This window comes from Mauremys mutica, chromosome 2, assembly GCF_020497125.1.
Source record: "Mauremys mutica isolate MM-2020 ecotype Southern chromosome 2, ASM2049712v1, whole genome shotgun sequence".
NCBI lineage: Eukaryota > Metazoa > Chordata > Testudines > Geoemydidae > Mauremys > Mauremys mutica.
The window spans coordinates 104035232-104049278 of NC_059073.1; the positions used below are offsets into that span (position 1 = coordinate 104035232).

At 45.3% G+C, this 14047-nt stretch overlaps 1 protein-coding gene across 4 annotated transcripts in view; it reads left to right on the plus strand.

Annotated features, from left to right (window-relative positions):
* ZNF236 (zinc finger protein 236) overlaps nucleotides 1–14047 on the plus strand; it is a 193443-nt gene that overhangs the window by 1096 nt on the left and 178300 nt on the right. Inside the window, exons 2-5 of one of the 4 annotated variants that reach the window (XM_045006346.1) lie at nucleotides 2189–2374; nucleotides 4314–4418; nucleotides 4488–4565; nucleotides 4671–5611. The exons of 1 other annotated variant lie outside the window; for it this stretch is intronic. In XM_045006346.1, the coding sequence (XP_044862281.1) occupies nucleotides 5143–5611 (469 nt within the window). In that variant the 5' untranslated portion in view covers nucleotides 2189–2374; nucleotides 4314–4418; nucleotides 4488–4565; nucleotides 4671–5142. The remainder of the gene's footprint in view (nucleotides 1–2188; nucleotides 2375–4313; nucleotides 4419–4487; nucleotides 4566–4670; nucleotides 5612–14047) is intronic. 2 more of the 4 variants (XM_045006345.1, XM_045006347.1) reach the window with 2 other exon arrangements.

The following is a 14047-nucleotide window of genomic DNA, read 5'->3' on the forward strand; positions in this document are numbered from 1 at the left end:
CTCATCACGAATATTCTGTAGTTTAGGGGAAGATACACCAAGCTAAAGTCAAGCACCCATGAGCTGTAATCCAGATCTTCTATTGACTATGCCTTATATTTCTGTTCATTTCATGAACTTTATTACCTTGGTGAGGTAAATTTTGCCCTTGAGTGTTCTGTGATTGATAAATGGGGTTCCACAAAGCTTATTGGGTGTAAATTTTGGATGAGATCTTAAAAAACAAGGTTCTGCTGTGTGTGGATATTAATTATCAAGTGGCACATCTTGTCAGAGGGGAGACTGCCTTGATATTACTGGCCAAAATTTTTCCTTCCACTATTTTGCAGTACACTGTATGCCAATGGACTGTTTTACTCCATTCCCAAGCTGGCTGTGTTTCAGTTGTATCATATGGATATAGCAGTTTTTCATGTGAAAAACACCACAGAAATGTAAAACTTTATTTAATATACCATACTACTTGGTGCAAAATTCAAGGTGAAGAAACTATGTTCAATTGTACAGTTTCAGGTTTGTTTGATTTTAAAAGAAAATTAATGATGTCTGACTTTTCTAAAAAGGAGAAAATGTTTCCTACTTTTTTATAGAAACACCTCTAAAAGAGTCATTTTTAGATTTCTTACAGTGATCTCAGCTACATGACTTTATGTTGTGGGTGTGATACTCTCAGTCACAGTATATCTCCTCAACATTTAGAAAACGATTTCTGTAATTTAAAATAACTCAACTGCCTATCTAAATAATACTGTGCATTAAGAGCTTTCTTATATTTTGCAGATACTTGCTAGCTCAGGTAGGTAGATGGGCTAATTATCTTCCACGCCTCCACAGTAGAATAATGCAGCAATAATCCAGTTCCCGTCCAACTTTCATGCATAGTGCAGTGAGGATAGAGGATTGTGATCCTGCTCCCATTGAAGTCTATGGAGAAAAAACAACACTCCTATAGACTTAAGTGGTATAGGCTCAGGCCTACAGTTTGCAGCCTTTAACAAGTTTCTGCTGCCAATGCAACCACATGGAGTTCATTAGTATATTTAAAAGCAAATTTTCTTTTAAACCACTCTATACTCATGGCCTGTGTTAAAATAGATAGTTTCCTAGTAGGGGGTGTTTACCTTATATCTAGGCATACTATCATACTATAATGTGATAGGGTATATCCACATGGCAGCTAGGAGGTGTAATTCCCACTCAGGTAAATGTATATGTCAGGGGTGGCTAAACTTACTGAGCCTCCAAGCCATATACAACCTTCAGAAGTTCAAGAGCCAGGCTGCATCTGCTGGGGCTCCCGGCTTCAGCCCTGTGGTGGGGCTAGGAGCTTCTGCCCTGGGCAGCGAGGGGTTTCGGGGATTCAGCCCTATGAGAGGGGCTGACTGAGGCTCAGGGCTTCAGCCCCGCTCCTGCTGAAGCCCTGAGCCCCAGCACGTGTGCCCCATGGGGTTGAAGCCCTGAGACCCCCCCCACTGGACAGAAGAAGTCCTAGCCCCACCACCCTGCTGCAGTGCAGAAATCCTGAGCTTCCCCCCAACAGTCTGGTAGGCCGAGAATGGGTGTGTGCGGGGGGCTCTATGAGCTGCACTTTAACTATCAAAGAGCCACATGTGGCTCACGAACTACGGTTTGGCCACCCCAGGATATATGCTAACTCTGCTTAAGCTACTGACTCAAAATAGCAGTATGGGTTTAGCAACATGAGTGGCTACTGAACTGCCATTTGACTATTGTCCCTCCTGACCCCCTGGTTACATATTTGATTGTTTAGCCCAAGACACTGCCCTTGCCACCACAGCCTCACGTTTATTTTTGAGGGCTAACTTGAGCAGAGCTAGTGCATGTACATCTGCCTCAGCTGGGAATTACATCTCCCAGCTGCTGTGTGGACATACTCATTGAGAACTCTATTTTCAGGAAGTGCTTGATGAGAGACGACTGTGCATATGTGGAGGAAGTAATAAAGCCTAAATGTTGCAGTGTCTTAGCTCTTTCTCTTTTGGTTGTTTTCAAATGTCTCAGGCTCAAGCTGAGATTATTATCACAGAAGAAAGAGAAGTGCAATTGTTTTCAAAAGAGATCCATGGCAAGATATGATAGGCTAGTAGCTTCAGGGTAAAGAACATATGGAGTGGGCTTTGGCTACTGACATCAGAGTTGTCACCTCTTGCATTTTTTCCCAGTCCAGTTAGCAGATGCTTGTTGTAAACAGCTGCCCTAACACTGGCAAACGTACATGGTTGTAGTTTACTGCTGCAAACATTGGCAACATCAGCACAGTTCTAGCCTACAGCCACCAGAGGCCACTGCTGCTCTTTGCCTTTCTTATGTGTAGCGTGAGCAGCTACAAGGAATCACCCCAGAGGCATCCAAGGTAAGGGTAGCAACAACTCAACCCTTCTCCCTCATTCCACCAAGCCGGAGTGGGCTAAACACCAAATGTGATCTATTGGCAGAGCAGGGGAAGAGAAGGAACTAAGTGTACACATTGCAAACTCAGCCTGCTGGAAAGAAGCCCCAGTTACATTCAGACAAATCTGATTTCATTCTTTGAGGTTACAAATTTTGTTGATAAAGGCAACAGTCTAGATGTAATATAATTAGAGTTCTGTAAGGTGCTTGACTTTGTACTACATGCCATTCTGGTTAAAAATAGTCTTCATTGTTATTGTATGGAGCTATGTTAAATAGATTAAAAACTGGCTAATGGCCAGATCTCAAAAAGTCATGGGCAATGAGGAACCATCACTGAATGGGTGTGAGGAGCTGCAGGGATTGGTAGTTGTCCGGACACTATTCAACATTTCATCAATGATCTGGAAGTAAATATAAAATCACTGCTGTTAAAATTGGTATCTGACACAAAGATTGGTGGAATGGTAAATAATCATGAGGACAGAGCAGTCATACAGAGCAATCTGGGTTGCTTGATAAATGGCATATATTCAAATAAAAGGAGTTTTAATACAGACAAATGTAGGAACAAGGAATGCAGACCATCCCTACAGAATGGGTGACTAGCTGATTCCTGGAAAGCAGTGACTCTGAAAAAGATTTAGGGGACACAGTAGATAAGCAACTCAGCATGAGTAGAGCACTGCAAATCTGTGGATATTTGCTTTCCGCATCCGTGGACCATGTTTGCAGATCGGATGCAGACACAAATTTTGTATCCATGCAGGACTCTAAAAATGAGCTCCTCGTGTGATGGAATGGCAAAAAGGGCTAATGCAGTCCTTGGATGTATGAAAATTAGTGATTAGTAGGGAGGTGGATTTACCACTATATATGGAATTGGTGAGACTGGTACTGAATACTGCATACACTTCTAGTGTTCACAATTTAAAAAGGATGTTAAAAATTGGAGAGGGTGCAGAAAAGAGCCTGAGATTATTTGAAGGCTAGAGAAAATGGCATACAGTAAGACAAGGGTAGGCAATCCCTGGCATGCGTGCCAAAGGTGGCGCACAAGCTGATTTTCAGTGGCACTCACGCTGCCTGGGTCCTGGCCACCAGTCTGGGGCCTCTGCACTTTAATTTAATTTTAAATGAAGCTTCTTAAACATTTTAAAAACCTTATTTACTGTATATACAAAAATAGTTGTTATATATTATCGACTTATAGAAAGAGACCTAAAAACGTTAAAATGTATTACTGGCACGCGAAACCTTAATTTAGAGTGAATAAATGAAGACTGGGCACACCACTTCTGAAAGGTTGCTGACCCCTGCAGTAAGACTTAAGGAAGTCCATCTGTTTATCAAAAAGAAGACTGAGAAGCAACTTGATTACAGTATACTCCTTTAGTCTGGGTACTCAAAGGCTCTTTAATCTAATGGAGAAAGGCATAACAAGAACCAAAGGTTAGAAGCTGAACAAATTCAAATTAGAAATAAGGCAGACATTTTTAATAGTGAAGGTGAATAACTATTGAAACCCACTACCAAGAGATTGGGGGGGGGGAAGGTCTCCGGCAAGACCTCTCTGGAAAGTATGCTTTAATCAAATGCTGAGCTCTCAATGCTGGGGTAACTGGGTGAAATTCTATGGCTTGGATTAGACAGAAAATCAGACAAGATGATCTAATGGTCCTGTCTGATCTCAAGGGCGATGAAAGCACCTCTTGCTTGCTGGATTCCATATGTGGGCAGGGGTATATGATTTAGGGCAGCATTGTTGAGACAGGGAGGTAGTGGGGAGAATATTTTCAGAGTGGAACTGGCATGGGAGTAGAATTGCCAACCCTCCAGGAGTCCTCAGGAATTAAAGATTAATCTTTTAATTAAAGATTGTCATGTGATGAAACCTCCAGGAATACATCCAACCAAAACTGGCAACCCTATGCTGTGAGGATTTTAGAGGCAGAAAAGGGAGCGGATCCCTCTCATCACTGAGGTACAGGCAGACTCCAGTGTTTGTGAGTACATTTTATATCCTTCTCCCCTCAGAAGGTCAAGTGCACTGCAGCTGCATGTGTGTGTTTCAGGGGCAACTTCTTGCTGAATTTGAAGATCAGAAATCAATAGCCAAACACTGAAGGGATGCCAGCCCACTTGATTTCTGGGTGAGCCTCACACTGTATTGATGTTTCTTAAAGCCCCAACTCCTGCAGGCAAGGGATTATGGGGAGACTGTTTTCATTTTTTAAAAAATTGTTTCTATTTGTCAGGGCTGTGGAGAAAAACTGGAGCATGTGCACCCCTTAAAGGCTCTCAGACCCTAGATGGCAAAGAAAAAGAGCCCAACGTTGCAACACCCTGCTTTTAAGCCACTTTTGATGGGGAGGGGATGAGGGCCTGACTCAGGCTAATGTGTGGCAATACTAGTGTCATCAGAGGGTTGCTAACCAGCCCCCAAGGATTTTGTCCTGGAGTCTCCAGGAATTAATCTTTTTAAAGACTATGTCCCGCGAGGAAACTCCAGCAATAGGGCCAACCTGAATAGGGCCAACCTAGTGTCATGACTTCCAGAGCCTGCCTCAAAGGGGAGCGCAGGAAGGGTAACGTGCGTGTGTGCGCGCGCGTGGCCACTCCCCTGCTGCAGGCGCGGGGGCTCAGGTTCTCCGTCCCTGCCCCGCCGCCCAACAGCTGCCGCTTGGCGATTAGAACTCCGCTCCGCTCTCAGAATTCCACAGTACCCGGATGTCACAGAGGCCAGGCCATCCATCATCGTTCACCTCTTCCTCCCTCCGCTCGCGAGTGCACGCGCATAACCCCCTCCCATTACCAGGGGTAGGGCGCATGCGCCGCCGCCCTTCACTAGAATCACTTTTCTTTCCCTCGCGACCTCAGACCTTTTGCGTCCGCGCGGGTAAAGCGCAAGCGCCTTTGCCGTGCGCATTTCCCTCCCTCGCCGTTCACGCGCGTGCGCGTTTCACTTGTCTCGCGCATCTCCATACAGCGCCTCAATCTCTGTGTATAGGGCCGGTACGTTCTTTCCTCGCCTGCCCCACCCTTTCAACTGCCTCTTCCTCCGCCACCGCCGTTGCAGTGTGGTGGGGGAGCGAGTGCGCGCGCACGCGCACGAGCGTGCGGGGGGAGGGGGCAGCCATGCCGAGGGGGCGGCCTTCCAAACCCAGCAGGGAGGACAGCAAGGCCGGTGCCGAGTCAGGTAACTAGCGCGGCCGGACAGGCTCGATACGCGCCCTGGGGTTCGAGACTGGGCCCCTAGGGGTGGCGAAAAGCCTCCGCCGGCTCCCGCATATAGTCCCCGGATATGGGGGGGAGGGAGGCCGGGTCTATTGTGTGTGGGGGGAGGGGGAGCTAGGCCCTGCGGAATGATACTGAGCGGGCAGATCCCGGCCCGGCGGCCCTGCGCTGTCCCTGGCTCGTTCAGTAGCAGCGGCGCGGCCGCCGGAGTCAGCCGGGAGCCAGCGCGCCCGGGAGCGGGGGCGGCGTTTGCGCCCGGGAGCGGGGCCCGTGTCTGTTCGCTCGCGGGGGGGGGAGGGGTCGCTGCTGGGCGGCTTTTACACGGGGTGCGGGGGTTGGTGCCCCCGAACAGGAGAGCGAGACGAGGCGTGTAGCCTCCCCGGCGGGTGCGTGGTTCCAGGGTGCCCGGGCCCTGCCGCGTCCGGCTGGGCGGCGAGCGGAGCAGGAGCCTGATCGGGGATAGTTTGGAGATGAGGCTCTTCCCCCACCCCCGCAAACTGAACAAATACAGGCTTGAAATACACCATAGAGGCCGCCGTGCAATGCGGGCTTAGACCTCGGGCTCTCCTTGCGAGGAATAACTTCTAAGAAAGTTTTCAGTCATTCCACGTGTGTTGTACATAAGGAAACAAACAATATAAGAGCCACACGGTTCTGCCTAAAAGCATTTTACCTGCTCTTGTTACGCCCTTTATGATTATTTATCGTGGAACTAGACCACACCAGATTTTTTTTTCCTGGTAGTTGCCTTTGTGCATTCGATAGCACTTTTTATAGTCAATGTCCCTGTTTTCTTTTGTGTGGTCAATTTTCCCTTTTAATCTGGGTATTTCTCACAGAAACCAGAGAGGAAAAGCATGATCATAACACCCAAAAAACTAGCACAGATGCTCAGGTAGGTCTGTGCCTCAACTCACTTTCAAAGTGTTGGATTAGATTTCAGGCTCCTGTAAATAACAGCATAAAAGATTCCCTCCCATAGAGTAGTTCATAGGGAGTTCATCCTTTGATGTACAGACATTCAACAGCACTCTCTGTCATCCAGCAGCTGAATTTTTTTGTTTCTTTCTCTCAGGAGGTGGGCTAAATGTTTATTATTTTGCAGGATAAGCTTGAATTAATTTTGTAAACTCCCTTAAAAGTTCTTAAGCCTACAATTAAATATATTTTTGTTAGATATTTAAAAATCTTTGTTTTTGAAAATATTATTTAATATTGATTTTTTTTTAAAACAGGAACTGAGAAAATTTTGCAGTAGTGTCTTAGGTCCTGATCCTGCAAAGACTTAAACTGCATGTGTAAGGGCTCTCCTACACCAGGGCCTTCCAGGATACTTGAATCTTTCCCTCTCCCCACTTTCTAAATTAAACTCTTACCTTAGTTGAAATATTACATTTTTGTATTCATTATGCAGGCTTAAAATAAAATAAAATGCAATATTTGGTAATAGAGGGTGAGCATGTATCATGTGTTCTTTCTACCCAGAGTTCAGATGCATATTATGATGTTGAAAGTTGAGTATAAAAATTTTCTATAGCAGTTGAATGATTACTTAACTAATATGAGAATTGGTGGTGGTTCAGGTTTTTTGGGCAAGGAAATGCTATAAGAAGTATCATTCATATAGCATACCCTTTATGTTTGTACTGGAGTTAAATTATTCCAATTAACTATCAGAACTATGGGTCTGGTCCTGCAAATGCTTACATGTGTAACTTTGCATGAATAGTCACAGTGAGCTAAATGGAACTACTTATATGGAAAAATTAAATGCACTTTTGCAGATTTGGGACCCAAATTCCATTTCTGCAAGGCAGAATCTATGTGATGCTCCTTGCAGGATTAGGATTTAGGTTTGCAGGGAATAACAGTGATGATGTGCTTTGAAACACGAGATATGTATTAAAGAATGTTATGCTCAGACCTTTTTTTCTAAAGAGAGGATTTCTACTGTTTTTAAACTAAGTAATGCAAGAATAAAAAATTACACCCAAACAGTTTTGGTTTTAATACAGATCAGCAGTCAGTTTTGTAACAATTGCTTTTGGTGTTTTCAAAACAGAGCATTTATCTCTGTGTGTTTTCTGTGCATGTTCAGTAATAGCTTTTGTATGGATTTGTATGAGTTTCAGTGCATGTACTTTATACGCTTAAAATGTATACACAAGGTTTTTGAATAATGGTAACTTAAATGGGTATAAATGTTATAATATCAAGCTTATGATGCAAGCTGATCAAAACAGACATTCAAACTGTATGAAAATTCTGATGTTCAGCCTTGATATGATAAAAGTATATCCAATAACATTTAAATCATACTTTGATCTCAGACCCATACATTACTTAGGAATAACGTGATGTGCTGAGGACAGTTAATTACAGGTTGTTGTATATAGTTTAAAAATAAAAAAAAACTATATACCAATATTTCTCAAGAAAAAGTTGCAACTGAAACTTAGCATTTTTAAAGTGTAAATTAAGCCATGTAATACAACAGAGGCTGGTTATTAGCCGATCTGATAATTTTTGGTTATTAGCAATTTTTTTGTCAAGAACCCATTCCATAGACTTTAATGTTCATTGGATTCATGTATTAGCAACTGTCACGCTGCTTATTGATAACTTTTTGATGACCTAGTGTCCCTGCTCCCTGTGGAAAACCTTGGCTACCGGTTTGTGGGGCTGCAGGCAGGGAAGGAAGCACTGGGCTGTGCCAAGCCCGAGCCCCTGGTGCCATGGTAGGCTGCAACTCGGAGAGTGTAGAGAGAGGTACTGTGCAACTCCGAAGGCACTCAGTACTACCTTTTCTGTTTCTGTCCTGCCCACAGCCTCCCTTACCAGCCTTCAGCACCAAGACTTCAGCGGGAGTTCCCAGTTACCTCCTGTGTGGGTCGCAGGTCCCTGGTTGAGGGGCTTTCCCCCTTGGCTGTTTCAGGCATGGGCCTTTTGTTTGTTGGCAGCTTTCAGATAATAACAAATTTTTGCTTGGAACCAAGAAGTTGCTAGTAAGTGGCATCTACTGTATAACTGTGAATGAAGTATGGAATTACTGGCAGATTTATGCAGAGAAAAGGAAATTAACTAGAGCTTGTTAGAAAAATTGTGACAAAATATTTTTTCAATGGAATTTGATTACTGGAACGCCTTGCGTAACTTGAATTTTGCGTAAGTCGGAAACATATACCCGACCATTATGCAAAAAAACCAAAACCAAAACTATTTCTAGCTTACGGAACTTTTTCCATAAGTGCAGATTTGTGTAAGTCGGGTTTGCGCAACCCCGGGGAGGGGGGGTCTGTAGTTGAAATTGGTTTGATTTTGATGGGACTTGGACAGAAACCAGGTTTGATTTCAGTGAAGCTCTGAAAGAACCTAAGGAGGTTTGCAGCCAACTTGCCTGCATGGCTCCTAAGAAGCCTGAGCTTTCGGAGTCTGCAGCTCTAGGGCAACCTGCAAGCAGGAAAATGCTCCTTTTAGTTGTAAATCCACAGTCCAGAGAATTGGAGCAGGAATGAGGCAAAATGGAGATCTCGGGTGTCTTTTATATCCTCTACCATATGTGTGGAAATTTACTATCCCAAACAAAACCCACAGCCCCATGTATGGAAAGTTACTGATGAACTCCAAGGTTACGTGTCCACACTGCATGCCCTTACATGTTTTGCTTGCAGTCTTAGGCCTTGGCTACACTTGAGAGTTACAGCGCTGGTGGTGGCTTTACAGCGCTGTAACTTACTCCCCGTTCACACTGGCAAGGCACATACAGTGCTGTATCTCCCTGGCTACAGCACTGGTTGTACTACACCTCGACGAGAGGAATAAAGAGAACAGCGCTGGGGTGCCAGTGTAAACAGTGATTAATCTTACTACGCTGTAACTGACCTCCAGAACCTTCCCATAATGCTTTTAAGTAAAGATAACACTCTTTATTTTGTTGTGATGCCTCTGTTTGTTTTGTTGTGAACTCGGGGCTCCCGGAGCTGTTTATCTAAAAAACAAACACAGCTCCTGTTTGCTGTGAATGAGACAGGCAGGGGGATCCTTTTGGAATGTCCACAGTTAGTATTTGCTTGAGGAGAGAAGCAGCGCGGCGGGCGGGAGTGGGGGGGTCCGTTTCGGAGCAGATTCTTATCTGGTCTGTGAAGAAAAAAAACAAAGAAGGCTATTTGCATTTAGTGAATGAGAGAGGGGTGGGGGAAGGAGTTGGAACTTGCAAGGCAGGGAGCTGACACAGTGTCAGCTCCAAAAATTCACTCTCTCTGTCTCCCCCACGGTCCCTGTCACACTCCACCCCACCCCCCTCTTTTGAAAAGCACGTTGCAGACACTTGAACGCTGGGATAGCTGCCCATAATGCACCACTCCCAACACTGCTGCAAATGTGGCCACGACAGGACGCTGGTAGCTGTCAGTGTGGCCACACTGCAGTGCTTTCCCTACACAGCTGTACGAAGACAGCTTTAACTCCCAGCGCTGGTACAGCTGCAAGTGTAGCCATACCCTTAGGCATACTTAGGAAGAGCTGTCTGGAAAGTTGATTCTCCTTAGTAGCTCATCAAGCTTGACTTGCTCCTGGGGGAATTCTGTGCCACTATGTATGCGCAGAATTCATGTCCAGCACAGAATTTTTTTTCTGCACAGAAAATACATTTTGCCCAAGAAGTGATACAGTTCTGCCTTTCGCCCACCATAGACCACTGTGGCACCAGAACAGCCAGCAGCCGGCTGCGTTCCTCACAACATCCTGCCAGTAGAGCCAGGTTAGGAGGTACGGATATGCAGGGGACTGCAGGGGGGCAGACAGAGTGGGTCACATAGAGCTGCTGGGGGTTCACAGATGGGTTCAGAAGGGCTAGTGGGGAGGACAGACTGGGATGGCGGCTCAGGAGCTAGTGGGGTGGCAGAATTGAGCTAGGGGCTGAATGGAGGGATGGGGGCGTTGCAGGGGCCACATGGGGAGCGGTTGTGCAGGGACGCACCTGACTAAATGGGAGAGGCTGGGAGTCAGTCAAGGTCTGCATGGTGGAGGCCCCCCACCTCCCTAACGATTTCCCCCCCAACCCTTCCCCCCATTCCATAATTCTCCCACTCACACCTAGCAACCCTCCAGGTTCGCTCTCAGGCTCCTTCCCTCTCCCTCAGCTCCTCCATTACCCCTGACTCCCACAAGCCTTTGCACTGCTTCTGAGGGGTGTGGGAAATATGTTTCTGTATTGTAGTTTGTTAATTACTCAAAGTTCTGTGTTCATTTGCCTAGTAAGGAATCTTTGTCAAAAAAACATTTCCTGAATTTTTTTTTTTTTGTTTGGTCTGTATTGTTAGACATACTTGCTGACCGGTATTTTGAAATAAATTACCAAATAATTGAAACTGGCATGATTATATTGTGGTGTTTGACAAATAAAATTTGCAGAATTTTAAAATATGGTGTGCAGAATTTTTATTTTTTTGGCATGGATAGTCCAGTCACAATGGGCTGGCAAGACTGGATATAAACTACCTTGTGCATGTCACCCCAAGAACAGATGCAAATACATAGCCAATATTCATAACTTCAGATACAGTGATGATACATGGATTTAACCAGGATAATTACACTTGACATTATTGTAACTTTTCCATTGTCACCTTACATGATACATTTTGTACAAGACTTGTTTCAGTTGTGTAACAGTGGTAATATCGATGCTGTAAATCAGGGATTCTCAAACTGGGGGTTGTGACCCTTCGGGGTCAAAAGTTTATTACATGGGGGGTTGTGAGCTGTCAGCCTCCACCCTCAAACCCTGCTTTGCCTCCAGCATTTATAATAGTATTAAATACAAAAAAGGTATGCTAAATTTATAAGGGGAGTCCTACTCATAGGTTTGCTGTGTGAAAGGTGTCACTGATACAAAAGTTTGAGAAACACTGATGTAAATGGTCATCTTCAGTCATATAGCATCACAGTGGTAATGGGTTTGGATTGTAGCTTGATAGTCCACATCAGGCCAGAGGGAGCCACATGTATTCGCCACAAATATCAGCGGGATCTCTGCTGGGGACATGGAGGGGTAAATGAACTCTTTTGGTTTTCCTCAAGATAGTTCCAGAGTGCCTCTAGTTTAGGTTCGGAGAAGGAGTACAGTAGAATCTCAGAGTTATGAACTGACCAGTCAACCACACACTTCATTTGGAACCATGAAATCAGGCAGCGGCAGAGACCAAACAAATAAAATACAATAAGCAAATATAGTACTGTATTAAACATAAACTACAAAAAAAAAAGGGGGAAAGTTTAAAAAAAATTTTTTGACAAGGGTAAGGACACTGCTTCTGTGCTTGTTTCATTTAAATTAAAATGGTTAAAAGCAGCATTTTTCTTCTGCATAGTAATGTTTGACTTAATACAGCTTTGAATGTTCAGTTGTAAACTTTTGAAAGAACAACCATATTTTGTTCATAGTTTATGAACATTTCAGAATTCTGAACAACCTCCATTCCCGAGGTGTTTGTAACTCTGAGGTTCTATTGTAAATGCACCTGAAGGGAACCTCTGCTCCTGGCTGGAGGTCAATAAGGCAGTCAGAGCTGCAGGAAGGTGGTAGAAGGTTTGCTTTTGTTTTGTTGAACATGTCAGCATTGTGTTGACGTTTAACAAGAATCCCGGAGCCATTGGGGAGGTTGTGGGTGTTTCTAGGATCACCTTTGGATACTGTCCACACCTCTGAATTCTTTTGAGGAGCGAATAGACTGATAAGGGTTGCTGGTCCTGGGGTGGCTGTCAGGTAAACAGGGTTGTTGGCAAGATGGGGAGTTAAACTGTACTGTGCCTGACTGCCAGCAGTTGCCCAAATCATGGGCAACAAACCAGGGGATGCCAAGGACAACTGATGAATGCAGTCCACGAATTAATCCAAATTGGAGGACTTCAGTGTGACCTATAAGGATGCCATGTGGTGGGTGACCAGTCCCGATGACAGGAGTGACCTGTCCATGGAATCTACTAACCTGGGGGAATCCTTGCGCTGGGTTGGGATATTGTGTGTTTGGGCGAACTCCAGATCCATGAAGTTGGTTGAGACATCCAAGTCCACTAGGGCCTCTAGGTTGGTGTTGGGCATCACAGTGTGCTGGAGCCAGAGAGGGAGATATGCTGAGTGCTGATTGGCCATCACCAGGGTACCGATGGACAAGTGTTGGTGTGGGTCAGTGGGAGAGGGGAAGTGTGCCAGCCCAGCCCAGACGCCTATCAGAACTGGAGCTTGGCATTTCCTGATCTGGGCATTGGCAGGGCAGTCTGATGCAGAGTCCTGGTTCCCTACAGTGTAGGCATAGCCACGATGCCTGTCATCCATTCTTTTCCACATCAGAGAGATGGGGCCAGAGCGTATCGAGTTGCATGGGCTTGGGTAATGGATGATGGGGGCACTGCAGCTGAGAGGACCAGCTTTTTTCTGGGTGATGTTTGGTCAGGCAGTCGTCAGTCTTGATGCATAAATTGACTCAGGCATCGAGGCCAGAGAAGGATTCGACCTGTGCCAGTTCATCTTTAATTTCACCATTTAAATTGAGCAGGAAATTATAGTGCTGAGTGTCTACTTCCAAGTGTCAGAACTCCACTGCATATTTAGCCACTGGCTGCTGTCCCTGTGGTAACACCCAAAGTGTGGTTTTGGCTGTGCTCTCGCAGCATAAAAGATCACCACCATAACTTGAATGAAGACCTCAAATTGTCCCAAAAGCAGGCTTGATTTTTCCAGGAGTGGAGACTCCCAAACCAGGGCCTCCCCATTAAGCAGGCTGATGGTCCCACTTGGGCTTGGTTAGTGGAGTACGACTGGACATAGCAGAAATAGGAGCTGATGCTGACTTAGGAACGCACAGATTTTGTCATGCTTGCCATTGAACTTGTCAGGTAGGAGAAACTTGGGCTCATGGGGCATGGGAGTTGGCACCAAAGGTGGCATGACTTGAGCTTGCAGGACTGCATTCTATGCCTATAGGGCAGTTATCTGGGCCTACAAGATCTGTAGGTGTCTGCTATCTCTGTCAGAAAGATATTGGTGCTGAAGGTCAGAAACGGGTTACCTGGAGTGAGTCAAGGCTGGGTGCAAGACAGGGGCAAGGCTGGGAACAAGCACACACAGGAGCTATAGCAGCTGTGGACAAATGCTTTGAGAAGCTGCTGCTGGTCTTGAGAGCCAGCCTGCTGGCTCATCTAACCAATCAGTGTAGCTAACCAGGCTGCCTATTATAAACCAGCTGTCAGTGTTAGGCTACCTGGAGCCTGGCTCCGCTGTGGGCCCTGATTCCTAACAGGAAGTGTGAGATAATTTTAGCTGAAGATGAATGAGGTGTTGGAAAGAAAACTGACGAGTTAATAAATTGATACAAAGTTCAACAGTACTTTTAGAGTA